Consider the following 27,544-nt stretch of genomic DNA (forward strand, 5'->3'; position numbering starts at 1 on the left):
AAGAAATGACACGTCACTTCTGATTTATACAGCCTGAGAATAAGCAGCAGAATAAACACGGATCAATTCCAAATGTTCTTGTCTCGAAGATGTCAAGATCACGGTCAATGTATATACAGCAATACGTTTAATAAATCAAACAAGACCCTGTATGATTTAATTATGGAGAGTTATGAAACATTCATTCCAAAAGGTTCTGTATCATTTATTGGTGACAATGACAAGCCTATCCCTATTAAAATGTTAAGAGACACATGAGCTTCTCCGTCTTTTATTATTTGATTAGATTTCTATTCTTCAAGTGAAAGTGTTTTTCTTCAGGGAGTAGGGTGCGGGTTTGTCAATGTTCCTCTCCATTGTGCAAATTTGTGATAAGAATTAGTCTTAGGACCAGTGACAATAGGAACAGTAACATTTGTTTTCATCGAGGGTATTTATTTATTATTATGCAATTTCCTGGCTTTAGATTAAGTTGTCGTTAATCCAGTTGTAACTAACAAGCCTTATTTTGATCAGAAAGTCAATCCTATTGAAACTTGAATCTCTAATTCATACTATGCTTGTGGATTTACTAGCGCTATGGCAGCAAAAAAGCTCCTGAGAATGATTTTGATCAGGAAATAATTCCTTCAGCTGACACATTTTTACTGGCCAGTCTGTTGATGAGGTCACGTTTGCTCATGGTATTTATCAATCAAGAGTTATTGATCAGGGTGATACTCTTGCTGCTACTCATCGTCTTTATTCTAATCAGGGGGACAAAAACAATCCTTCATTTTTGTCAACAAGGAACAAATGACTGAAATCAGTTAAGCGAGATAGAAGCCTCACAATTACCTATTTGTTATTTTTGAAAAATGGGGTCCTTAGGAGAACATATAGACCAACTGAAGAAAGTGAGGTACCCGCTGAAGAAAGTGAGCTATCTAATTGTTCTTTCTATATCATATCGACAGGACTTTCTTAACATAGCCAATGACGCTCCTTTCACTGCTCATTAAAGAACAATACAATTTATAACATGACCTTTAATAATTTATATTGGTCTAAATTTAAAAGTGATGCTACTAAATACTGTATATCTTGCCATACCAGCCAAATTGGACGAAAGCCCAATCAGAAAATTCCAAAGGCTCATGTGTATCCCATTCTTTCATTTGACGAACCATTTAGCATAATAATGATAGATTGTGTCAGTATCTTACTTAAGATCAAATAAGGCAACAAATGCTTGTTAACCATCATACGTGCGTCCACGAGATTTCAAGAGACAAATCTTTGGATGAACATTAAAACTAAAGCCGAATTTGTTCTTTTGTTTTGTTATACATTTTTTGGTCTTCCAAAATCTGTCCAGCCTGATCAAGTTTCAAGTTTTATGTCTGGAATATTTCAACATGTTATTCATGAAATAGGCATACAACAGTTTAAATATTCTGCCCATCAACTTGAAAATTAAAGGGCTTTTGAAAGACATCAAACTTTGAAGAACATGATTTGATCATATTGCTTTGATGCAGGAAATGATTGGGACGAAGGTATTCATTTCCGTTTTAATCCTTTTGAACTAAAGATTGGACATACTGTCCATGAATCATTAAAAAATTTAAAAGATAAACTTCTTCAAAATTAACCTTCTCGACTATTTTTATGATTGACAAATTAAATCGACAGAGTCTTATGAAGTATGATGAGCTAGCCTTCACTCTATCCATTCAAAAATGTAATTAAGGTATGACAGAAATATAAAGTATTATGAACTTTTTATAGTTGAAAATAATGTAAGTGGCTTAAATTATATCATTAGCACTCCTGGAAGGTGAAAGCAGAAATAACTTTGCCATATAACTATTTTAAAGGATTTGGTTAGTGAACGAAGTCCTGTTAGTCATTAAATCAATCTGGTTGTGCCTATCCCACACAGTGAGAAATTGAACTAAAACAGCTATTATGTAAATACGAGAACTTGTAGTTTGATCTTCCAACACAATTAAATAAAATCTACCATGATTTTTAAATTGTCGATTTGTACTGACACCGTTAGGAAAATTTGACAATTAATTTAAGTAAAAGTCAGACTACCGTGCTTGTGCTACAATTTTAAGATATATTGTGGGACATGGTAATGTTCAACCCGTGGAAGGGAAATTAAAGGTTATATTTGAATTTAATTTTCCTATCAGTAAAACAAAAACAGATTCGATCTTTTGCATATCTGAATATGTTTGGAACTTTTGCTCATTTTATCCATAATTGCTGAACACCTTGCCAATTTGTCAAGTTTAATTGTCTGACGAATGCCAGAAGGCTTTTGATAAATTAAAGGTCAGCCTTAAGAGCGCACCAGTTCTTTCAGCTCCACATTTTCGTTAATCATTTAAAATGTCTGAGGATGCAAGTGATGCAGATATTGGTGAAGTATTTTTATTATAATAGTATCATGTGTATATTTGACTAATATGTAAAGGATAGCTTTATTGGATTAATCTTTCTTTTTCATTATGAGGAGAGGTGTTATTTATATTTAATCTCTATTGTGTAATTGAGTTTTGTCCATAATTAAGGGTAGGCGTTTGGAGCCTACATGACTGGTGTCGTTGAAAATAAAACACTACATACCTAAGTTTTGTCTATTATTGTAGTGTAAATATTAAGATTAGTAGTAGTAGTAGGTAAACAAGTTTATTTCGGTTTGCGTTAGTTGTCCCATCGGGTATTCCAGTTATAAATGCTTTTCACCATGTTCTTTAATACAGTTTTAGTAATAGAACTCATATTGTTGACAAGGTAAATGATTCAAGAAAAGGACGTTTGTCCATCATCCTGGTCCTCATTTTGTGCCTAGAATTTTTATATTTGGGAGACGTAAACATAAATTCTTTATTCCTATCCTTAAATCGAAAATAGAATCAGTCTCCTGGCTCTATTCAGTTTTAATTTGAGAGGATTTATAGATTTAAATTATTCACAGGAACTGCAAAGTGCCGAACAATTCTTTCGAACTAAATCACTATTTTGTGATTATTGTGAACTCATTTACAGACATCTTAGATTTCATTGTGATAGATCAAGACTGTTAACATATCAACACTATTCTAGACTATTAGCACATCAGCACTTTTAAGATTGAAATTCATTCGGAACACCACTTAAATTCATTCGGAATGCTCTACATATTTCTAACTTGTTTTGAATCTTTTGTTTCAGCATACTCTATTATAACAATTTGCATAGTTTATACGAACAGTGTTCCGCTGAGAGGTGTGATCCTGTGTTCTTATTCCCCACCCAAAGGATTCATTTAAAAAAATATTGAAATCTTTGAAATATTTAAAACTGGAAACATATGCGATTGTAACAAAATTTCATGGCAGTGACGGGATCAAAATAATATTTTATTGTTGAACGAAAGTTTTTGCATATAATATATGGCTAGCACAACCGCACGGTCTGACTACTGCAGCGTGATGCTAACCACTGGATATGTTACCAGTCCGATTAAGGGTCCTGACTGGCCGAGTGGTGAAAAGCACTCACCGTTAGGGATCATGGCCATCTCTCCTCTGCGTGGGTTCCAGTGTTTGGGTTCGGCGAATGTGGGTATGTGAAAAAGTTTGCGAGTAGCTTCTCGTGAGTCGATGGTTCTTTCCGCGGTTTTCCCGGCGTTCTTCTTCCACCATTTATATTGACCGCGGTGTATAGCCTATCTTGTGCTGAAAAATGGCGTTAAGCCCTACAACAACAACAAATAGTCCGATTAGCAAAAAGATATATAGAAACGTGCCACTGAAATATACGAAATGATTGAAATCATAGATTTGGACTCCATGACAGCTGTGAGTTTATGTTTATGTTTACCACGTGACGCAAAATACAGAGTAGCCCTTTTTAAACAGATACTTAAAAAGCACAAGGATGAATATTAACATATATTTTACTTAGGTACTTATTTTTTATTTTCTGGTTCTAGATTGCTTGGACTTTATGTACAGAAAGCATTTTTTTAAACTATCCATTTTGTTTATTATAAAACAGTTAATTCATTTAATTTGTATTTAGAAAATAAATAAAAAAAACTAATAACATATGATGTTTTACCCTCGAAGACGTAACCTATGCTTTGTGTGGATTAAAGATAATTTAACCTCGAAACACGGATTAAAGATCAATATTATTATTATAAGCTGTTTATAGACCTCAGAAATGCAACATTCGTGCGATGAGGGTAAATAGTTCAGTTATGAGATATTCATAGAAGAGGCTAAGTTGGTCGGGTTCTACGACTTAGAAGATCAAACTAATGATGAGAGAGAGAGAGAGAGAGAGAGAGAGAGAGAGAGAGAGAGAGAGAAAACTGAATGTAATCAAAAAAGACTTACATAAACAGCATGAGCTGATAAACAGATCCGTTATGGTATGTCGATTAGTGCGATACTTTCTCCTGGTTGCATGGATTTACAACCAACGAGTGCAAAACAGAGAAAAGGACATCTATATTTCATTCATAACATTTATTGTCATAATGGTGGATTAAACTGGAAAGCAGGTTTTACATTTACGGCATATTTGTAGAATAAATCATTTTATAGTATGCTTTTATATGCAACTATTTCCGACTGAGACATGACTGGACAAAACGTTTGTCGCAAGGCCTCGTTTCGATTGTCGACTCTGCTTTTCAACGTCAGATTGTATTGTAGGTGATGGTCTAAAATAAATCGGCATCATCGTGAGGGATCTCAACCACTAACATCCTTTACTCTGAACTTTACGCCAATATGGAATAGTGTTCGGATTTTTGCAGCCCTGCGGACCCCCATTGTGGATCCGAGCATACGTCTCGCACGTGTCCGGACAACCTGATTTAGGCCCGTATCTGGCCATGTAATTTTTGACACATGTCGTAGCACAGGAGTAATCATTGGCACATGTCTTCCAGTCTGAAATAATATGGAAATAAAAGATTTATTGAATTCGAACTACGTGTGCCCAAAAACCTCATGAGTTGCCAGCAAAGAAAATCATTAGCAACAATTTCTGGAATGTCGTCTGCTCAACTGAATATATGTGCTTATTAATAATCATGTTTAATTAGACCCACATCCTTGTCAAATACTTTATTACTTTTCACTGTTACCCGCGGTGAACAAAGTTCTACGGAGTAATTACAACGATGTTTATTTAGTGTGTGTGTGTGTGTGTGTGTGTGTGTGTTTAAGTAACCACTGTTATGAGTCTAGGCTCTTACAAAAAGTAACATGAAAAATGTGAAGTCAAAAAACTTTCTAAAATTTAACAAATACTTTATTTCCCTAGAATATCAAGTGAAAGATGAGAAAAAAGAACTTACGTTTGTACGACTAACATCAAAAAATAATCCAAGATTTAAAAAATAGAAGTTTTAGTAATAAAAATTCATGAATGAAATTGAGTTCGAATCCCTATGAAATCCAAAATGGAAAACGATCACGTGTAAAGTATATGTGATCTAATTTATATTTGATTTAATTTAATTGATAGTAAGTTTGAAATCTTTTTCTTTTATAATTTCATTAAATGTCAAAATAATGTAATTTTGTTTACTAGAAATTTTATATTTCCAGAATTTAGTTTGACCTTAGAGTTAATCGTAAGCACCGAACTTTGTATCTTATGCTGACCTAGTTCCATACCTTAATTCAGATATCACCGAGACAAGTAAAAAAAAAAAATATTTTTATCATATTCTTAGAGTAAAATTGTTGGTTTTTGTCAAGGTTATACTGGGACTGCGTGCTTATAGACGTAAATACTTCTCGAAAATTCTGGAGAGTTGACCCTCATCCGGGAATCTCTTTTGCATTTCAGGTTACTGTATAATCTTTGCTTGTAGAGATATCTCTCAGTTGGGACTTTTTCTTTACACTGAAAAGTGTGTGATTGTGACCAGGTTGGGAATTACATCTTAATTTATATTCGAATTATTTCTATTCTAAAACATTAATTCTTTTTCCTGGAAAAAATTTGAGTGCTCATACAGAATTATTGGACAAAGTCATTTATTTAGAATTTATTCTGAAATTCAAACACCGGAATATTATTCACTGTGGAATAAAAAAGAACTGTAGACGATACAACATCATACTGACTACAGTATCCGTCATCGCCTTCCATTTTGGATTAATCGTCGAGACTCAAACCTCATTTCCTTAGAACAGTTCAATATTAGGACTTCTACAGTTTAATTCCTGGATTATTCTTGTTATTATTTCCAGGGAAATAAATTATTTGTTAAATTTTTCAAAGCTTGTTCTTTTCACTTTTTCGTTTGTTACTGTTTATAAGTGCCTAAACACGTAACATAAGAGATGTAATCTGCGACGTGCCGTAGTGTCAACAGTCTTTTCTTGAATCACATATAATATTTTCCAGTTTTTGAATTCTATATAACTTTTGATAAATGTCCTTGTCCAAGAACTAATTTAGTGCACTAATATTTCCAGGGAAAATAATCACTTAAAATCCTATAACTTGAAGAAAATAAAGTCTCAGCTAAAACTGTTCATAACAACACAACTTAACGTGTCAAAAGTTTAAAGGTTACTGACCAATTCTATACATAACATTAGGTATAAGGCTAACGTAAGACGCTGAACAGATTCTCGGATGAGGGTCCCATGGTCATCCTTTTAGAATAAAATTTACTTGCCTAATATCATGTAGTCCCATTATGGTTTTTACTAAAATCAATGGTTCATACTCTGGGAAAGAATAAAACAAAAAGTTGTTTACCAGAACTGCCACTGTTTCTGAGTCAAGATGAGAAATTAGATACAGTGTTTCTATTATTATAACAGTCAGGTCAAACAGAACTGAACTGACTTTCTGGAAAATGTCAAATCCAGTAAACAACGTTACCTTACAATAGCGTGTAATGGAATAATAAAAAGAATAAAACTAACAAATAAATAATTAAATTTAAATAACACTGCCTTTATGCTCTATTTCACCGTACGTCAATACTACCTCGTTTTTGAAAAATTTAATATACGATCTCTGGTATGTGTGGTACGAGACAGTACAATATGAAATTAGCAGGCACGTGACTTATAATAATAGCAAAATATGCCAAATCACACATTTAAGATAAACAAGCTAACGCTTCCTGACAATTAGGAAGAGTGTGATAAGAGCAACTTGTATGATGGCGTAATGTCATTCGTTAACGTCACACACATTCAGACATTACAGTCTCAACTATGTCAGAATTTGCTGAATTGGTTGGGATGAAAATTTATTATCTTAATATGAACAATCCGCACGAGGGCGTATGTTTGATTTGTAATATTTCCAGACTGATATCTCTGCACGCTCAGGAGAGATAAAGTCTAAGCATGCCGAGACTATATAATCGTCGTATGGCGGAGATCTGATGCAGCCAGACCATTTGGAACATCTTAGCCTCATTTTGTAGCGATCGAACAGCTTCGAACAGAAAAGGAGGTAATCCTAGTGATATCTCCCTAAATGATAATTATTTTTGTCGGACGAACATCCGACTTGATGCGCAAACAGATGTTTTTTTTTTAAATGATAGGTGTCGAAAATTACCTTTGACAAGATTTCAATAATCAATGACATACATGTACTTTCAGATGTTATTCCTGTAACTTTCTAATGAAAGGTTATGAAGAAATCATTTAGTTTCAATATCTTGAAACTCATGCTTACGTTGCTTTTTGTGATGACGCGTCATCTAGTTACAGCTACGTCAGCAAAGATGGTATTATGTAACTCCAACAATTGTTTTCAGAGTAGTTACAATAGCCATAATTTTCAACCGAGGTTGTTTGTTTTTATTACAATGCGGTGAGTATGGTTGAACCAATCTGAACATCATAGGTATTTCAGTCGCATGCTCTAAAAACATCAGATGAAATAATGGCCATTTTGACCTGCCATCAAGCAAGTGGCTGATATTCGAGTTAACTTCATTGACATCACAATGACTAGATAACGTGTTATCGTTAACAGCAACTTAAACAATGACTTAAAAGCTATCAAACCCGATTGATTTCCTCAATTGTCATTACTAATCTGCAGAAATTGCATTAAAGATTAAATGTGCAGGTATTTCCCTCCCTGTCGAAACATCGACAAGTGTTATTTCCAGCACTTATCGTTTGGAAAGAACATGTTCCTATGTTCGCCCGCCAAAACCTTGCCAGTTCTAAAAGTATCACTATGTTTACCTCCGAGTGCACTTCAGACAGTCGGGGTTACTAAACTCGATAAGATTACGATGCTCCAAATAAGTTTGAACATGGATAGTTAACTTTGAGAACTATTTATAGACTGACCCATAAACTCTGCTTTTGCTTCCATAATTATTCTCTAGACGACTGACTTATAATTTGACCAAAAAGTACATCTCAAATTTCAGCTAGGCATCGTAAAATAGTGTACATTTTCCATGACAAGGATAGAACACGCAGGCTCTAAAAATTAACCTATCAATGAAATTTTGTGCGGAGGTAACTATTTTCATTCATTTTATATGCAAGACTTATACACGCGTGAAGGTATGTCCGACTCGTTGTAATACTATAATAGAAAGTATCCACAAGTTACTGTATGTACTAATCGATTTATACGGCAACAGCGACATCTACTGGGTTTCACGAGTTACCTCCGTTAGTATGTAATGCTAACTAACTAATAGCATAAAACAACGGTGCATTGAAAATTGGCTGAACATGGTGGATGGGACTGGCCTCAAAAGAATACTTTTGTAAGTTTAACATCGAAAGTCTGATGACATACCAGAGAGAAGCCAATGCATGTGTATTTGAGAGAAATGATGTATTTGTGCAAACAGCGACGGCAGTGTAAAATTGCTTATTTATGAGTCAATTCAAAGTGTTTGCTTCCCTTGACTCGATCTTGTAGGAACAACATTGTTCAAGTTTGTACAATTTCACTATGATTCGATAGCGTGTCGTTGCATGCAGTGAAATTAACTGACCAAAATCATTTAAAGGTGTACATAGGCTATTATCTTAGAAAGTTGGCTAGCGAAGATGTCGTTTCCTGGCTTCCGGCGTCGTATCTTACCTCCTCCCGGTTTTCCGCAATCCGTCCAATATGGCAGCTTGATCTGGTAGTAGCCACAGGACAGTGAACCGACGTCCATTACACAGCCAATTGGTTTGCAGTTGGACTCAACCTTTTCATAAAAAGGCAAGTGAATCCATTAAAACGTATACTTAAATTATAATGATACAAGTCTAAATATTCGTACGATTTATATGTGCAACACGCACTCTTCAAGATGTATGATTATAACATTATAACAACTCCTATATAACACTACATTGGCAGTCTTTCATTGTTTGTTGCTGGTTTAACCAATGTTAAAAAGTTACAAGTATTATGCATTCATAGTTTGTCGACATATTGTGTCATTTTTTGTTGTTGTTTTTGTTCCCTTCCTCCCGCGTCAGGTCATGTAGTCAGTTCGATGATTAAAATCCAGTCTATTATAAAGAAATCTTAAAGAAACCTTAAATTTATTTATCGTATCAACAGCTCTTAAAATGTCTTGCATTGTGAACCATGTCCTTGAGCCCCAGAGATAAATGAGAAGATTAAAATGAAATTTATTCTCAAATAATCTCAATGTCCTTCGGTCTGACTCATAAAATGATGGCTAAACTTTGACAAAATAAGCAATTTGGAACGTTATAGTTACACTCTAAACTTGTAACAAGTCATTGTCCAATTTTTTAATAAAATGTCGGAACTTCTCTTTATCGATATAATAATGCGGCTGTTAATCGCATTGACACAGAATGAAGAAACAAATCCACATGCTAGGAACTATTTTTAAAGGGGAAGAAACCCTTTTTGTCTTCCACTGTGTCGGATTTCATTTCAAATCAAACATTAACAACAGATATGTAACAAAAAGAACTTCACACACAAAGCATCTTAGGTCTTTCCAACTTTGATAGCACATCATTCAAAACATTTTGAGAGATACAAGCACAATCATACGAAGTCGAGCTATTTGGTAGAGCTCATAAATGACACCATATCATAGAACCCCAAACTGCAAACGTGATCAAAACTGATCACATGACTAAACTCATGGCTTACAAATATGTTGCACTTTGGGTACGGAAAGGTGATGATGACCACATAAACATGAAGTGGGGTTATATCTCTATAGAGCAAAAGTGTAAATTAAATTTAATATATTTAGAGACTAACAACAAACAGACAAATACAATGACAGAGGTGGGTGTAAAATCACAAGGAATGTAAACCCAGGAATGTACACTAACCCTACATTTCCAGATAGGTGTTCCGGAACTACAAATGTTATAAGAACAAACGTGACCTGACCATAAACTCAACCTTGCCCGTGTAATCCATGTAAATATACTTCCGCCAAACGAGCAATGTATTTTTACGGGTACCAGCTGGGGCAATAAAACTGAGTTCCTTAATGGACAAAATGTGCGAAAATAAACTTTCCCAGATGACTTCTAAATATATTAAATAAACTCAAGCGTGAGAACATATGTGTGCTAGAAACTAACAGGAAGCACTGTTCAAGACACAGTCTATATACATCAAGTACTATAATTATCTTAACCCTCCGTAGAGCTATCGCAAAGCCAGCAGCAAAAGGAAATGTGTTATATCAAGTCTGCTTTCTTCAAACTTTGTAAAACACCCCCAATCCGCACCCAGATGAATCAGATATAATAATGTAGTTGCAAATGAAATCTCCTTCACTTACAAATCCGAGTGATTCAATCATCAGTCTATATTCTATTCCACAAGAAGATTTCCATGTAGTGTTTGCTAGCTCTGGTAATGTCAGCAATTGCCATATTTCCAGGACAAAAGATATAATTCCCAAGAAAATCTTGATATAGACATCTCCTGATAATCATTACACGCTTAGTTAGAGCTGTGTAGGCATACCCAGTGTTGAATCGTAACATTGGGTACCATGGAACGGTTTCGAATTAGATCCGATAAAAGTTACAAGTTCTACCTGTATAAAAGATATCAATTACTTATTGTCATTTTCATGTGGAAATTTATCGATTATATGTGACATTACAGTAATAATTTGAAATGTTTGAATTCTATTTTCTCTTGCATAGAAAATATTTATTTAGGGTCGACGGTTCACCCCACTGCCCTAATTGACATATTCGTATTAATGCGTGATATTTACAAAGAATAGTACGCGACTCCGGCAGCTCATTGTGCAATATTTACAGCACGAAAGAGTTATAACTCAGGATCTATTCTTGTTTTTTGTTTTCTTTCTTCTTTTTAAGAAAGGTATATATAGCTAGATTTTACTTAGATAATTAGTTAATAATTAATTAATAATTATTCAGATTTTCGTAAAAGAATAAATGTGAGAGGTAATAATAGTACCCGATGAATACAATACTGTATGCATTTAATTTGCCAACTATATTGAAAAATACAGGGTTATTTTACTTTGAATGAAAAAAATTGGATGATTTTTTTTTTATATGCCAGCATTTGTACCAAAACAAGGAAATCCCCGTCGCAAAGCGTGGTGGGCAGACAAATAATGTAACCCTTTGATAGGGACTTTCTTGTCCCTGTTCTAACCCCACCACATATTCTGTAAAAGTTCTACTCTTGGCTGAGTATCTATTCCAAAGCGATATGACAGTTGGCGTTGAATTAACGACGTCATGATGTATTTGATCATGACATTTCTACATCTGCAGTGAATGTCAATTTAATTTTTTACGTTATGCACATTGCGAAAGGGATTGAATCCAAATATATCCGCTTAATGCAAATAAACCTCATTGAGTCTTGGTGTATAATCCACAAAGGATCGTAGCGAGCAATCCGCAAATGGGCGTAGATTTTATTGTATTTTTCCAAACTGATACTTGCAAATTCTCAGTGCAGAGATTTTGGTCATGTCGAGAATAAACACACCTGAGTTATATTGTTGCTGAAATTTTCTAACGAAAGTAAATACAAGTTGATTTTGTATACACCAGATACAGCTGTCATGGTTGAAGCCCAATACTTAATATGACAATTGTATTTTCTTTTTCTCCAAAAAAATATAATAATATCGAAGATCGGCATACCACAAGATGAGTAAATTTATATTACCAATTTTTTAAATTTTTAAATGTGTAGTATTTCATACAAACTCGTTCCATATAACGAATAATAGAAATGAAACCCTACAAAACGCATTGTCGTGCGGAGTCATGGTATCATGAGTCACGTTGTTGTTGTTGTTGTTGAGTTTAATTATAGTAGTGTTCGCACAATTGTGCATGTGCCACTTTTTTCTGACTGCACCGCAGCCTGCTAGTTGTTCCTGGGGAAGGGGATGGTGCCACCTCCCCCAGGCTTTTATGGATTCAAGGAACCCTGATAGTTTGGCCTCAATCTGTGGGTCCATAAAGGTCCCTACAGTTGAATGGTTGGCTGTCATTAGTGGGAAGGAGAGCTCGGGAACGGTCCTGCTTGCTTTACATCGCTGGTTTCTTGTTGCATATGCCTGGTGTTTTTTTGTTTTTTTTTTGTTTTTTGTTTTTTTTGTTTTTTTCGAGATTTTTTTTTTTCTTCTTCAAAATGTTCTAAAAGGAAGGGGGATGTTCTATGCTGTTTATAGAGGTTCTTAGTAGATATCATGTATGAAGAGAGATTTTCAGGTTATTATGGGATTACTAGTCGAGGTGTTTAGGGTGTGTTTCCTACGTTATGTTATTTATAAGTTTTTAGATATTACCTCTTTAAGTTATTTATTAATTGATGTTTTTAGAGATTGAATGTTATTTATACTTTATTTAGCAAGAGACCGGAGTCCTAGCCGATTACACGGTTCGTTAAGGACATCTAGGACAGGAATCCTAACTGATTACTCGATTCGTTAAGGACATCTAGGACATCCGATTTTGCGGTTTCCTTAGTTTTTTATAGGTGCTTCGTAATTGAATTATTTATTAATACTTTTATAAAATTGAATGATATGTTATGGTTTTTTATGTGGTGGCTTCTAAATTTATTTAGCTAGTTACTGGGTCTTTTGGTTTTGTGGGGATAGTAATTATATTTTGTCACGTTTCGGTTTCAGTGCAGAATGCGGTTTAAAGACTGGTTGCAATAAAATGTCACATTGTGTTAAATCATGCTGCATTTAGTCACCACTTAAAATCACTACAAAGGGTAAAATGTGGGATGTCTCTAATCAGTGGTTCGTGGATGCGATTTGACCTTGTGACACTTACCAGGCAGATGCACTTCAGACACTGGTCGGATATGGATCCTACAAGGTAAACGAAAAAGAGGTTTAGTCCAAAGAGAATGTGGGTTATTTTTCCTGCAACTGTTTTATATCCAATCTATTAATTTTGATAAATAGGTAGATCGCAAAATTTTAAGAAAGTGTTCCATAGTAATGTCGATTTGATTCATTTCATTTTGATTCATGAAATTGGAACCGTATAGCCCTCACATGGCTACGTAGATAGAGAGAGAGAGAGAGAGAGAGAGAGAGAGAGGGAGAGAAGAAGAAGAAGAATAAAAGGTGATGATGACGACGACGATGATGATAACGAAAGAAGAAGAAAATCTCTATGGAACGTTCTGTAGAACTTTTTGTAGAATGTGCACTGAAAAAAGTTTTAAAAAAACACTATTATTTGTCAGAGCTGGTATAAGAACTGAGATTCTGATAGAACAACTCAAAGTCCTTTTACAAAATGCTTTTAGATACCATTTAACAGTAGAAAGAACAGACAGGAACTCGTCTTATCTCCCATTTGATAACTGACAGTCAAATCTACTGTAGTGAAAAGCAGAATACAAGTATTACATATGTATAAAGGCCAGGTTTAGCAAGTTCATGAATACGTATATCAATGAAGTCCGACTGCAAACTGAACGGAACCAGGACTGCGCATCACGAAGCACCGTAACATTACACATAAAGTTTCAAGCGTAAGAAAATGGTACCCGATTTCATAAATGCGTTTCACAAAAATATCCACTGGAAAAGTTCCAACCTCTAAGAAAATCCTTTGCGTCAGCTACTCTTTTGTATGGAAGGTAGGTAATTACTTGGTAAAATGGAATAGGGCACTTGCAATATACTTACAAAAGACGGCGACGAAGATGACAATAGCAAGCGTAACAATAACAACACAATAAACAAATAAATATCAGACAAAAAGTACCTATTTCCTATACTGAATAAAATATAGGTAAAATTAAAGAGCGTAGGATGCATCTGTCTGTGTGTGTGTGTGTGCAATTACGGATTTATGAATTTACCACCACTGCTAGGCACTCTCAGCGTTGTAGCAACCACTCAACCCTGACTAAGAACAAAGCCATATAAACCTGTATACCTTTAAAGAATGGAGGAAATATTTAGCCATAGCAAGTGTTTTTATAATTAAAAGAATACATTCTATAACTAAGACAAATTTTCAGACTTTTAAATATGACGCCCCCTGAACATGACCATTCTTTTAAGCTGCCTTCTCTGCCTAATAGGAAAGTGTGTGTGTGTGTGCGTGTGTGCGTGTGTGTGTGTGTGTGTGAGAGAGAGAGAGAGAGAGAGAGAGAGGCTATGGAGTTACAAGTTGATGACCACATACCGAATTACATACGTTGAAGGAAAGAACAAAGCAATAGTTCTTTGTTATCCGTACCAAAATCGTTATCTAATCACTTCACTATATGTATCGAAATACACAAATGTACCTGTCGTTTTCAACGACAATGCAGTCCACCATGATATATGACATATCTGACATTTATGCGATCGTTTGTATCATCTACAGCCTTCCAAACTTATTAGATATTAATTGCAATACTAAGAATTAGTTTTAATTAGGTTTTAATTTCACTTTTCCAATAATTGGTTGTAATGTAAGACCCAAATCTGAAAGCGATGCACCATTCATTCGTGCATAACTCGAACCCGGTTTATAGATTCGTCGATCCTTGGAATATAATTATATCGTATCAGTGGAACGTGATGTAAATCCGCTTCGCTTGATCGGGGAACGTTTGAAAGCTCTCTCTCTCTCTCTCTCTCTCTTACACACACGCAAGCACAAACATACACACATGATTCATAAATTCTCTCAATACAGGATAAAACGACTTAAGCAATATATCTAGTTATTATTTTTTCAACTATATAAAGAAGCAAAATGTGTTTACTTAATAATATATTAATGCAAAGAAATAAAATATGAAAAACTGTTCATGTCTCCAGTTATTCTGATCCATATAAACAGTGAGCCGTTTTATCTTCCTTTGTGTTGTATCAACTATGCTCTACAACTTTTTAAAAAAGTGTGTTAAATGACTTAATCATTAGAAACCATATTTCTGTTTGTAAAAGACGTAAACCGTCCACTGATGAAAGTTATAAAATAACTAAATGACAATGAAATCTGATCGAACCAGGTACATATGGTTATAAACATAACAAAATGTATGAAAGATTTAGCCCGAGCAACTTTTATTATAAAAGAATGAGGAAAAAAATATTTTAAAACGAAGTCAGATTTTCATACTTTTACATCTCTCACCCCCTAAATTTTACCTTTCTATTAAGCTGCCTTCTCTGCTTACTGGGAAAGCCTTCATTCTGTGTGTGTGTGTGTGTGTGACCATATACAAAATTACTTCTATTGAACGAAAGATCTAAACCATAGTTCTTTTTATCCATATCAAAATCGTTATCTAAGCACAATATTTATCGAAATGCATGAATGTACCTGAAAATCCATGAATTTGCTCTTTTTTTTCCTTACCATTGTTTTACCTTTTGGATTAATATTTTGTGAATGTAAACATTATTAGAATGATTAAGTAAAAACCAATTTATGTCGATAAAGAAAAACAAAGACAATACATAGATGCAGAAAAAATAAGTGAAAATAGCACATATGCTTTTGCTACATCATCGACCTCGAGGCATAAACGTTCCGTGGGAACGATTGTGACTTCAATTTTCTATTTTGAACAGCATTTAATCTCCCGAAAGTATGCACGTTCTTTCCATTGATGGAATATTGGCCCGTTCATCTGAATGTTATGCAATATGCATTTTTCTTTTCTGCTTCTGTGCTTGTTTAACGTTGTCTTTGCAAACCAGCGCACTTGAACACAAAATGCATATTCTATATTCAAATTTTATATTCCGACTCGATGAAGTAAAGAAAGAATAATAAAAACTGCTGTTTGCAGATGTATGAATGTCCTGATTGAAAACGTATGTGCCTTAATTTTCAAAGAACAAAAATCTACAGATTCGTACTAAAACAGCCAAATCTGTTCAGTCAATACTAGCGAATGATAATTATTTCTGCAGCCTACAGACAAGCTACAAACTAGAAAAATTGAGACCTAAATAATGTTAATTTAGCTTTATACATAATTAAAGTTTTTAACTAAATGTTCCATCTTCTCTCTTCGCTTGGCTGCTAATTTCTGCTATTCGGGTGACTGCCATAATGTTTCCCAATGAGTATTACCAGAATTATCTGTATTCAACTAACAGACATCGGCTAAAAATTGCTGTTATTTTAATGTTCGGTTTGACCTAACTCATTTCTATTTTTTCAAGAGTGTAACAGGTATGTGTGGTTCAGAATATAGAATAGAAACAGATCATTTAAATTCAGACAAATTAAATAAGTTAATATTTAAAAACTACTTACAGATCCATGTAATTCATTTTTTAACATTTTTTGGCAACTCCCCATCACGTATAGGGGCTCTACTCCGGCTGCTGAGTGTCAACTACGACTTCATTCCGCAGCTCCTGCATGCGAATTGGTGCCAAATGTCATGCTCAACATTCTTTTAGACCCCATCATCAAGGACGAGAGGGGGATCCTGACGTCCGGGCAACCCAGGATCTCCATACGCTATACCCAGTCTTGCGCCCTGGATGAGGCGTCTCCAGCCTCGCTCCTGAGTGAGGAAACAACAAGGAAGCTGGAAATCTACGGGTTATAACTCCCACCCGATCGGCGAAGGGAAGGGGCGACACGGGTCAACTTCGACGGTGGAAGGGATCATCGTGTCCCACTCGCCGACTACCGCCCGCCTCAAGCCGGACAGTTCCCGGTCAGCAAGGTGTTGACCCGCAAACGTCTGCCTGTTCCAGTGGGCGTCTGGAACTCATTGCGTTGCTTAGCATGAAAAGCAGAGAGAAATTCCACACTAGAAAAACAAACCAACAAGGAAGACTCCAGCTCTTGGATTCGCAAGCTGGAACGTGCTCACCATGTGCATAGGCATCTCTGACGATCTCAGGAAGATGGATGACTCCAGGAAGACGGCCATATTTGACAGAGAGTTCACATGACCAAATGTTAGCATAGATGCCCTCTAGGAAACCATGCTCGACTGCAGCAGCTCCCTCATAGAGGAAAACAACACCTTCTTCTGGAAGGGTCGAGAACCTGATGATTCCCACCAACACAGGGTAGGCTTCACCATCACAAACACCCTCCTGGCATCGGTCGAGGGAACTGAGCCTCTCTTGTCCATCCGCCTTGCCACTGCTGAAGATCCTGTCAACACCCTCAGTGTCTACGTTCCCACCCTCACGTCTTCAGAAGACACAAAGGATCATTTATATGGGCAGCTGGACAAACATATCAAAGCATGCCCCAAAGACAAGTCACTATTCCTCCTCGGCAACTTTAATGCCAGAGTAGGTGCGGACCACGAGTCATGGCCTACCTGACTCGGACATCATGGCACTGGAAATACCAAAGAAAACGGTCAGAGACCGCTGGAGGTGTGCATCTACCATACCATGTGCGATATAAACACCTTCTTCAAGTGTAAGCCACGACATAAAGGAAACCCCAGGTCTCATCGCTGACACCAGCTCGACTTGGTCATCAGCAGGCACTCTGCCGTCAACATCGTCTTCTCCACCAGACTGCGACTCCAACTATGTCCTCGTGGGTATCAGGGTGCGGCTATAGCCACACAAACTACACCTCTTAAAACCAAAATGTCGCCCCCGCACTGCGCAGATATCGGTCCCCTCCAAGGTGGATGAGTATGTGTCCCCCTGGACCAGGCTCTCCAGGACCTACCAGAGCACGATGTCATAACCAAGTAAAACGCCATGCAGGGTGACACCTACAGTACATCTATGTCCGCGCTTGGCAAGAATGAACTGCCCAGCCAGGACGGGGTTAACGCAAATCTTTCAAGTATGGAACTAATAATCGAAGACAAACATAAAGCCTTCATAGCTTACAAATAATTCCCCAATGAATGGACGCTTTCTGCCCTCCGAAGTGCCCAAAGCATCACCCAACGCATCGCTAGATATTGCGTGAACGAGTCCTAGCAGCAACGCTATGAATGAATCTAGCTCAGTGCCGAGTTTGGAAACATCCAAGGTATGTACAGTGGCTTCAAGAAAGCTCTATACCCTACAGTGAAAGGGTCACCCCCTCCTGAAATCTCTAACGGGAGAGATGATCACAGACCGTGGGAAACAGATGGCCAGATGGGCGGAGCACTACTCAGAGATATACTCTCGAGAAACGTCAGTCACCGAAGCGGTCCTTAGCAGCATACAGAAACTGCCCGCCACAGAGGAGCTCGACAAAATTCCAACCTTAGAGGAGCTCAGAAAAGCAATCAACTCCCTCCCAAACGACAAAGCACCAGATTTCGACAGCATCCCGCATGAAGCTATCAAACGTGGAAAACCAACATTGCTTCAGCCGCTTCATGAGATACTGTCCCTCTACTGGGAGGAAGGAGTATTCCCCCAAGACATGTGCGACGCCACCATTGTGACCATTTACAAACACAAGGACGACAGCAGTGACTGTAACAACTGCAGAGGAATCTCGCTCCTGAGCATCATTGGCAAAGTGTACGCCTGCATCATCCTCAACAAACTCAAGCTGCTGACGGACCGTGTGTACCCGGAATCCCAATGCGGCTTCAGAGCAGGCAGGTCGACAACAGACATAATCCTTTCACTCGGACAATTCCAAGTGAATATCAGAGAGCAAGGTCAGCCACTCTACATGATGTTCGACCTCACCTAGGCCTTCGACCTGGAAGGGCCTATTTGAACTTCTCAGCAAAGATCAGCTGCCGCCCCCCTCCCCCAAACTCCGCAACATGACAATCACTTTTCATGCAGATATGAAGGGAGCAGTCCTGCGTGATGGATCCTCCTCAGACTCCTTCCCAATCAACTGTGGCGTGAAGTAGGCCTGCGTGCTAGCGCCGACCCTTTTCGGGATCTTCTCCCTGTTCCTGCCCTACGCCTTCGACTAGTCCACAGATGGCATATATAAGCTCACCAGGTCCGACGAGAGACCGTTCAACCTGGTACGACTGCGTTTGAAGACCAAAGTGAGGTCGGTGCTCATCAGGGATATGCTCTTGGCAGATTACACGGCTCTTGTGGCCCACACTGATGATGCCTTCCAGAGACTGGAAGGCCGTTTTGCTGATGCCTGCAAGCGGTTCGGGCTCACCATCAGCCTGGAAAAGACAAATGTCAGTGTGCAGGATACCATCACTGCCCCTTCCATCACAATCGACGGTGTAACTCTTGAAGCAGTCAAAAACTTAACTTATCTGAGATCAACCATCAGCAACACTCTCTCGCTCGATGTGGAGCTGGACAGAAGGCATGGAAATGTAAACACCATTATGACATGACTAAGAAACAGGGTGTGGAACTACAACGCGCTGATAGGGCACACCAAGATCCAAGTTTATTTGGAAGTAAGACTTTGAGCACCTACATGAGGCAAGAGCACCGGCTCATCTCCTTCCGTATACGGTGATTAAGACGCATCCTGAAAATCAGCTGGCAAGACAGCGTCCCACACAGCGTAATCATAAAGCGTGCAAGTATCTCAACATGTACTCCTTGCTGAGTAAACTCCGCTTTTGATGTCTGGGACGCGTCCGACGCATGGAGGATGGGAGGTTGCCAAAGGACATTCTATATGGACAACTGGCTACTGTCACCAGACGAGTCGGCCGCCCCTCACTCCGTTTCAAGGATGTGTGCAAGAGGGACATAAAGGTATGCGACATTTCATCCGATGGCTGAGTAATGCAGGCCGAGGACCAAAGCACCTGGAGAATGATGGTCCATAAGGGCAGCAGAGAAACATTAAAGAAAGCAGAGCGCGGCAGGAACCTCAGCAACTCAAACTTCCCAGTACGTCTGCACCAACTGCAATAAAGACTGTCACTCGCGTATAGGCATTCACAGCCACAGCAGATGATGTCAAAACCCAGGAGACAGACGACAATCCAAGGGCACTATTCGCATGGTCTCTTGAGACTGAGCCGCTAATAACGAATGATGATCATCAGTTATATAAACGCACAGTGTTATCACATTTTAAAACATCTATTCATCCTGATGTCGAGAAAAAAAGAAGAAAAAATTAAATCGATTTGAATATGAAAATGTTACATTTATGAACAGAAATGAGAAGAAGAAAATAAATAGACCTAAATATGGAAGTTCAGCATTTAAAAAGGCAAATATATTTCCTACATGACAAATATGAAAGTATTACATTTATGAACAGAAATGAGAAGAAGAAAATAAATAGGCCTAAATATGGAAGTTCAACATTATAAAGGCAAATATATTTCCTACATGACAAATGAAAGTTGTTCTAGTAGTTATATCATCCAATACTCAAATAGAATCCCCTACAGATATATCCTGAATGACGTCATCAATAGACATTTGTGGTATGCTGGCAGATTTACCACTGAGTTTATATGGTGTTTGGAAGTTGAAATATATTCATTAAATCTCAAGATACTGTTGCAAAACATACATATATAAACAGAACGGAAATCACTTTTTTTTCTTACTGTCTATATTTGTAATTTATAGGATGATTTTGCTTCAGTGTGCCTTGTTCAAAATGATCAGTGTTGGTGGCAACATATAGGGGAAACTGCCAGGTTGCCCATTGTCCAGGTCAAATGGGTAAAATCGTCTGCTAGTGACTTTATCGTTAGCATCTATTTCAAACAAGGGACCTATGGTGCAATCATGGGCACCGATTCACACAACAACGCACGCCCAAGGTGGATGCACCGCAATATCGGGCACTGATTCACAAAAGAACGTACGCCTATGGTGGATGCACTGAAGTCATGAGAACTGTTTCACAAAAGAACGTACGCCCATGGTGGATGTACTGCAACATCTATTGCTGGAGTGGAACAGACCATTTTGGTGTTGAACTTTACTTAAGTTCAGTTCTTGTTCGAAATATCATGTAGTCGTGCGTGTTAGACTACAAATAAGTCAGCGTATGTGACGAAATATAACAGTGTATTTTAGAGGCGGTGGGGGGGGGAGATGGGCGATTCACACAAATTAAAGGTTACTAGTAAAATGTGGAAAGTGTATTACAAAAATGATCGAGAGACAAAAGTATTGCGAATCAAACTATAAAAAAACCAATATCTGTCCAACTTTTATTTTGGTAGTGTAAGACACATACAGCAGTAAGCATAGGAAATAAATATATCAAATAGTATGATCCAAATTTTATTTAGATAAAGTAAAATGCATAAGGAAATAAATGAAATAGAATATTTTAAATAAAGTTGAAACTTCAACTAACTGCGGATGCTATGGTATTTCCTCTCTTCATACACAACTTTCCATATTTTTCAAATAGGTTACACACATCTGTCTATCTTATCTTATTTTATCTTATCTTATCTTATCTTATCTTATCGTATGTATGTATGTATGTATGTATGTATGTATGTATGTATGTATGTATGTATGTATGCATGTATGTGTCTATCTATCCATCCATCCATCCATTCATCTATCCATCCATCCATCCATCCATCTATTGATCTATATATCGATCTATCTATCTATCTATCTATCTTAATTTTCCAAATGTCGACAACAGCCCCACAAAAAAAAGAAGAGCAACTTCACTGTTTCCATCATGACAACCTGTCAATTTAAATTTACCTGGGTATATTGCAGTCATGTACAGCCTGTCAATTTAAATTTACCTGGGTATATTACAGTCATGTATGACTTCCTTGTGCATTAAGAGCACTAGTTCCGCAAGAGAATATACTCTAACGACTGCTTAATTGATTCGGGTAGCATTCAATTCATCCGCATTGTAATTCCTGTACGAAAAGAGCACGAATAACACATACACACATCTGTGTGTGTGTGTGTGTGTGTGTGTGTGTGTGTGTGTGTGTGTGTGTGTGTAACACATTTTGTAGATGTCGAAAGCAACCCCACAAACAAGAACAACTTCACTGGTCAATTATCACAGTATGTCAACAACTATTCCTCGAATTTAAACTTACATTGGTATTCAACAGGTAGGTAAAATTGCCTGGTGCATACGATAATTTCGCGACAGGATGATTCATTCCGTACAAACGATTCAATTCAAACGATAACGTTAAAAAATTGACAAACAAATCACAATCTACTCTGTATTTAAGACACGGGAACATAAAACTGCGGAAATTAAATCGTCGGTTGTAACGGTATCTATTGAAAACATTTCAATTCTGTCTTGATTCTTTCATTCAAAGAGACACACATTTCTTCCTCGCGTAGCTGGGCTGTTTCTTTAGCGCATTCAAAAGAGCATGAAATAAATGCTGCTAGTGTAAAATGATATAGATCATTTACTCCTTAGTCGCCACTTTAACACAAGAGACATCAATACATTTTGTCCTGGAGATTAACATTTTAAAACCAGGTAAGATTGCTTCAAATTTAATTTCGTTCATTCAGATTAATCACCATTTATTGTGGACTACAATTTCTATCTTCTTTATACACCTCGGGTCAATTAAGGTCAACCGTTCTCTATACCTAATGAATGAAGCTCCAGGGTCATAATCGAAGTTTTACCAGCAACCCACTATTCGTTAATTCAACACAAGAAACGAAGGACATTTAAATATCAAGTTGCCTATTAAGTGATTTTATGTAGAAAGATTAAATATGCCAAGTCTTTTTACGTAGCAGACGTGTTCCGTGACAAAAGGGTCCTAGCGTCTGTCTGATCTCCTGCTGTGTCAATAATACTTAACTAATCGCTATAGTCACGTAGTGTAGACCTTACAGATGATATTCACACTCTGTTATATAGATACATATAGACAAGTGTTAAAATTCATCTGAGTTACATAATTTAAAATAATAAATCTTCTTCAAAGTTTTTTCCAGATCTTGAAACTTGTTTGTCGTTAACCGTCATTTTCTGAAAATTTAACTTAATATTTGTGTCTCCATTCTGCTTAGAAAGCTGGGTCAGCGCTGTTTGTCAAGCAGCAAAATCTTTTAATTCCAAAACATTCATAGGTTTAGCTTACTTACCGGACCGTGAGGAAACTTTCTGCAATACCATGTCGATCCAGTCAGCGATGTAGTGTGAGCCTTGTTGGGACTCGGCATCTATAAAAAAGAAGTTTAAAAAATTGTTTGTCATGCCTTATGTAAGAAGTATTAACAGGAGACTGAGATTCTGATACGGCTATTCAAGGTCCATTTACAATCTCTTTCAGATGCCATTTGTTTAATAGTACAAAGAACAGACAGGACTTCGTCTCCTGTAGTGACAACCACTTTACAAGTATATATAGATGTATAACGGCCGTGTTCAACGAGTTCATGAATACATATATTAATCAAGTCCGACTGATAATGAAGAGGCACAGAGCCCCGTTTCACTACGAACCGTAGTTTTAGTGTATAATTTTTAAATTAATCTTTTCATTTAGCATATTGTACGTGTATCGTAGAGAAACGATTTGACGGAAAATACCGATGATGTTCTGATTTCACATTTGCCGGGTTAGGGCGAGATGTAGTGATTGATACCGATTTTTGAAAAGACTTGCGCAGTGAATTACTAATCACTGAAGCAATCACGATCTAATCCCATTCACGGGTTTAAAATTACATTTTAGTTGTTCACTGATAATTCAGTGTATACCGTTTAATGCGTCATTCTCTTGCAAAGCTATATGTAAACACATTCTTAAACGTTTTTGTTAAAGAATAACCTATAAGCAGTAGAACGAGTATGATAATTTGACTTTGTTGATTAACTAGAAATTATAATAAGGCAGATATTGAATCATCAATTTTAAAGAAATTCCGCAAAATATCGCTGCAGACAAATTACCTTTCTATATACGGTATATCATGGTCAGGAAGTGTTTATATCAAAGTGGTATTCCATCCTTTTCGATCAAGAATATATTGATTTTGTAAAGAGATAAATTCAAATGAGGAAAAGGTCCAAGACTATAGACCCAGTTCTTTTCCAAAATACTATCCATTACTTAAAACATTTTTGTGCGCGTTTACCTGTGACGATGTTATCACGATATGAATGATTTTCAGTTGTTGTTTTTGTGTCCGGGTGGAAAAAAATCATAGAAGACAGACTGGGTTGTAATGATCTTAAGTTGCTATTTTATCTACTAAAGTCAGATTAGACGCGTATATGACTTGTCGACTTTAATCATTCATTATTCACATAACAATTATATTTTAATGTCTCTAACCGTTCTTACAACACGGAATAAAGTGGTGAAAATGGATCACGCAGAAGAAAGCTAAACTCAAATTAAAATATATAAAGTTGCCCAAAACAAGCGTTTTGCGGAGCACGATTGGACTTCCATACATGCATATGTTACTACCCTCACAAAACCTTTACAGAAAAGTGTGTCATTGTCAATGTCGAAGCCGGAAATTCATTGCAGTCGTTTATATGACACTACAGAGAAGTTAGAGCATGTGACGAGATATGAAAGTGAATAATTGTTGTTGTTGTTGTTGTTGGGTTTACTGCCATTTTTCAGTACATGGTGGCCAGTATTACTGGTGGAGGAAGAACCCGGGAAATCCCCAGAAAGAATCACTGACCCTCGAGAAGCTAATGGCAAGCGTTCTCACATATCCACATTGAATATTTGTAAGAAAGCGAGAGAGAGAGAGAGACAGACAGACAGACAGACAGACTGACAAGACAGACAGACAGACAGACTGGGCTATTCACACACGTAAATGGTACTAGTACAAGTATAATATTGATAAGTTTACTATAAATGACAACAAACGCATGAAACTACACCATCCACGTTTAATATGAAACCTACATAACTGTAGCCATGTGTGGAAAGAAAGTGTACCACAAAAGTGATCGAGTGATAGAAGTATGTATAATGAAATACAATATATGTTCTCCGCCTATTTTGTAATGTAAGAAGCATTCACTAGCAATCATGGGAAAGAAAGAAATCAAATAATATGATTTCTTTCTTTCTGTGTATGTGTTACTCACATTTTGTAAATGTCAACAGCAACCCAACAACAATGAACAGCAGTTTCGTTGTATCCATCATGACAGCCTGTCAACGACTAATTCTCGACTTTAAATTTAGCTGGTTATATACCAGGGATGTACAACCGACTCATGTAACAACTGTACTGGTTCCGCATGAGGAAATTCTCTACCTATTGAACGATTCCTTTTAGTAACATTTACTTAGTCCGCATTGGAGCGATTGCACGAATGGTTTACGAAATTAGAAAGTTGTTGTTGTTGTTGTAGGGTTTAACGCCATTTTTCAGCACACGGTAGGCTATACATGGCGGCCAGTATTAATGGTGGAGGAAGAACCCGGGAAAACCCCGGAAAGAACCACCGACCCACGAGAAGCTACTGGCAAGCTTTCTCACATACCCACATTGGCTGAATCCGAGACTCGAACCCACGCAGACAGAGATGAGATGGCAGTGATCCGTAACGGAGAGCGCTTTAGACCACTCGGCCACTCGGGGCCCCAAATTAGAAAGTAATGCATACGTTAACGTGCTGGAGCTGCGAAACAAATGATTCACTACGCGCTAAAAAAAACGAGGAAAATAAATAATCATTGTTTTAAAGCCATCTATGGTATGCATTTATTTCTGTCTTTTTTCTTTCATTCAAAGAAGCATACATTTCAAATGATTTCCGTCGCGTAGTTGGACTGTTTCTTTAGTGCATTCAGAAACAGCACGCATAAAATAAATCCAGCAATTGTAACATGGTGTGGACTATTTACTCCATTGTCTCCTCGTTAATAAAATATATAGTTAATAAGTGTTGTCCCGGAGTTTAAAATAGAAAAACCAGGTAGGGTTCCGTCATGAAAATTATTTTCGTTACTTCATATTAAACGCAATGTCTATTTTTTTTCTTCATGCAATATCCCAGAATCTATGGTCAATTTCAGTTAACCCATCTCAGTACCAAGTTAGTGAAGTTTCATGGACATAATCTAAGCTTTAACAGCTATCAGCTATTCGTTTTTTGAATGCAGGAAACGAAAGTAAAGTTACATATCAAGTTATCTTACATGTATAAAGTTGTACATGCTGAAAAAATTCTTAGCAAACAAACAAGCGAATGCTCTTTACGTCTTTATGGTCTCCTTTTGTATCAATGATTTTCCACCAATGGCGACAGACGCGTAGTGCAGACCTTTCAGATGATAGTCACACTTTGTTTAACATATATGTATAGACTAGTATTACAATTCATTTGAACTACAGAATTTATTTAAAACAAAACTCATCTTCGACGTTTCTCTTGATCTTGAATATGTTTGGGGCATTAACCTTCATTTGCCGAAAATATAAATTAATATTTGTGTCTACATTCTGGTTAAAAAGGACGAATCTACGCTTTTAGTTGAACTGCAAAATCTTTCACTTCCTAAACCTAATTTTAAGTGTATTCACGGTTCTTAGGTTATTTAAAAACAAGCTTTGCCCTGTTCGTAGTCTGTTATTATTTACATTTATTTTAAGCAATCAAACACACACACATACACATACATACACACACACGAGCAATTATTTTGCTCCTTTCTCGCAGTAGTTGTTTCAAAACGAGTAGAAACAAAGTTTTAATAGTGTCCAAGCTGGTCAGCACGAAAGAATGAGTTCTTTCATAGAGTCTCTCTGCGTAGAAAAACAGTAGTCGAAGTAGTCGAACATAATCAATGCAAATTATCCTAACTAAATTTAGTCGAATCCATCAAAAGCGAAGACAAGACAAATTTGGCGAAAAACGTAGTCTGTTGTAGCTTTGTGAGAATGGCCATAAGCCGTATACTTTGTCTCGAATATTATTTAGTACTTATATTCTAACTATGACCACGCTCGCGCGAGGCGTATGAATTAATATGTTGATAAGGACCAGAGTGTACGACAATCACACCTCGGTAAAACTTTCGTCATCTAAATCGCTAGCAATCGTATACCAACTGCTCATCCAGTAAATGACGTATATTACTTGTAGAGTCTCTCTCTCTCTCTCTCTCTCTCTCTCTCTCAAAATGTTTTTTTTGAATTTTCGAACAACTGTACGTATGCACAGACAATTCACCAAACTGTGTGTTGCTTGCGTGA

General features: G+C 36.9%; 1 protein-coding gene across 1 annotated transcript; it reads right to left on the minus strand.

Annotated features, from left to right (window-relative positions):
- Positions 1–4,496: 4,496 nt before the first annotated feature.
- On the minus strand, positions 4,497–25,586 carry LOC149793470 (lysozyme-like). Its single transcript, XM_089967464.1, has 5 exons — positions 25,428–25,586; positions 23,450–23,527; positions 13,299–13,336; positions 9,094–9,205; positions 4,497–4,940 (listed from the first exon to the last, which is right to left on the minus strand). Exons 1-5 carry the CDS (start codon positions 25,486–25,488, stop codon positions 4,747–4,749), a joined length of 483 nt encoding a protein of 160 aa, XP_089823590.1. The 5' UTR covers positions 25,489–25,586; the 3' UTR covers positions 4,497–4,746.
- Between the last annotated feature and the right edge of the window lie 1,958 nt (positions 25,587–27,544).

This window comes from Sinohyriopsis cumingii, chromosome 8 (assembly GCF_028554795.1).
Source record: "Sinohyriopsis cumingii isolate HCF-2022 chromosome 8, ASM2855479v2, whole genome shotgun sequence".
Taxonomy (NCBI): Eukaryota; Metazoa; Mollusca; class Bivalvia; order Unionida; family Unionidae; genus Sinohyriopsis; species Sinohyriopsis cumingii.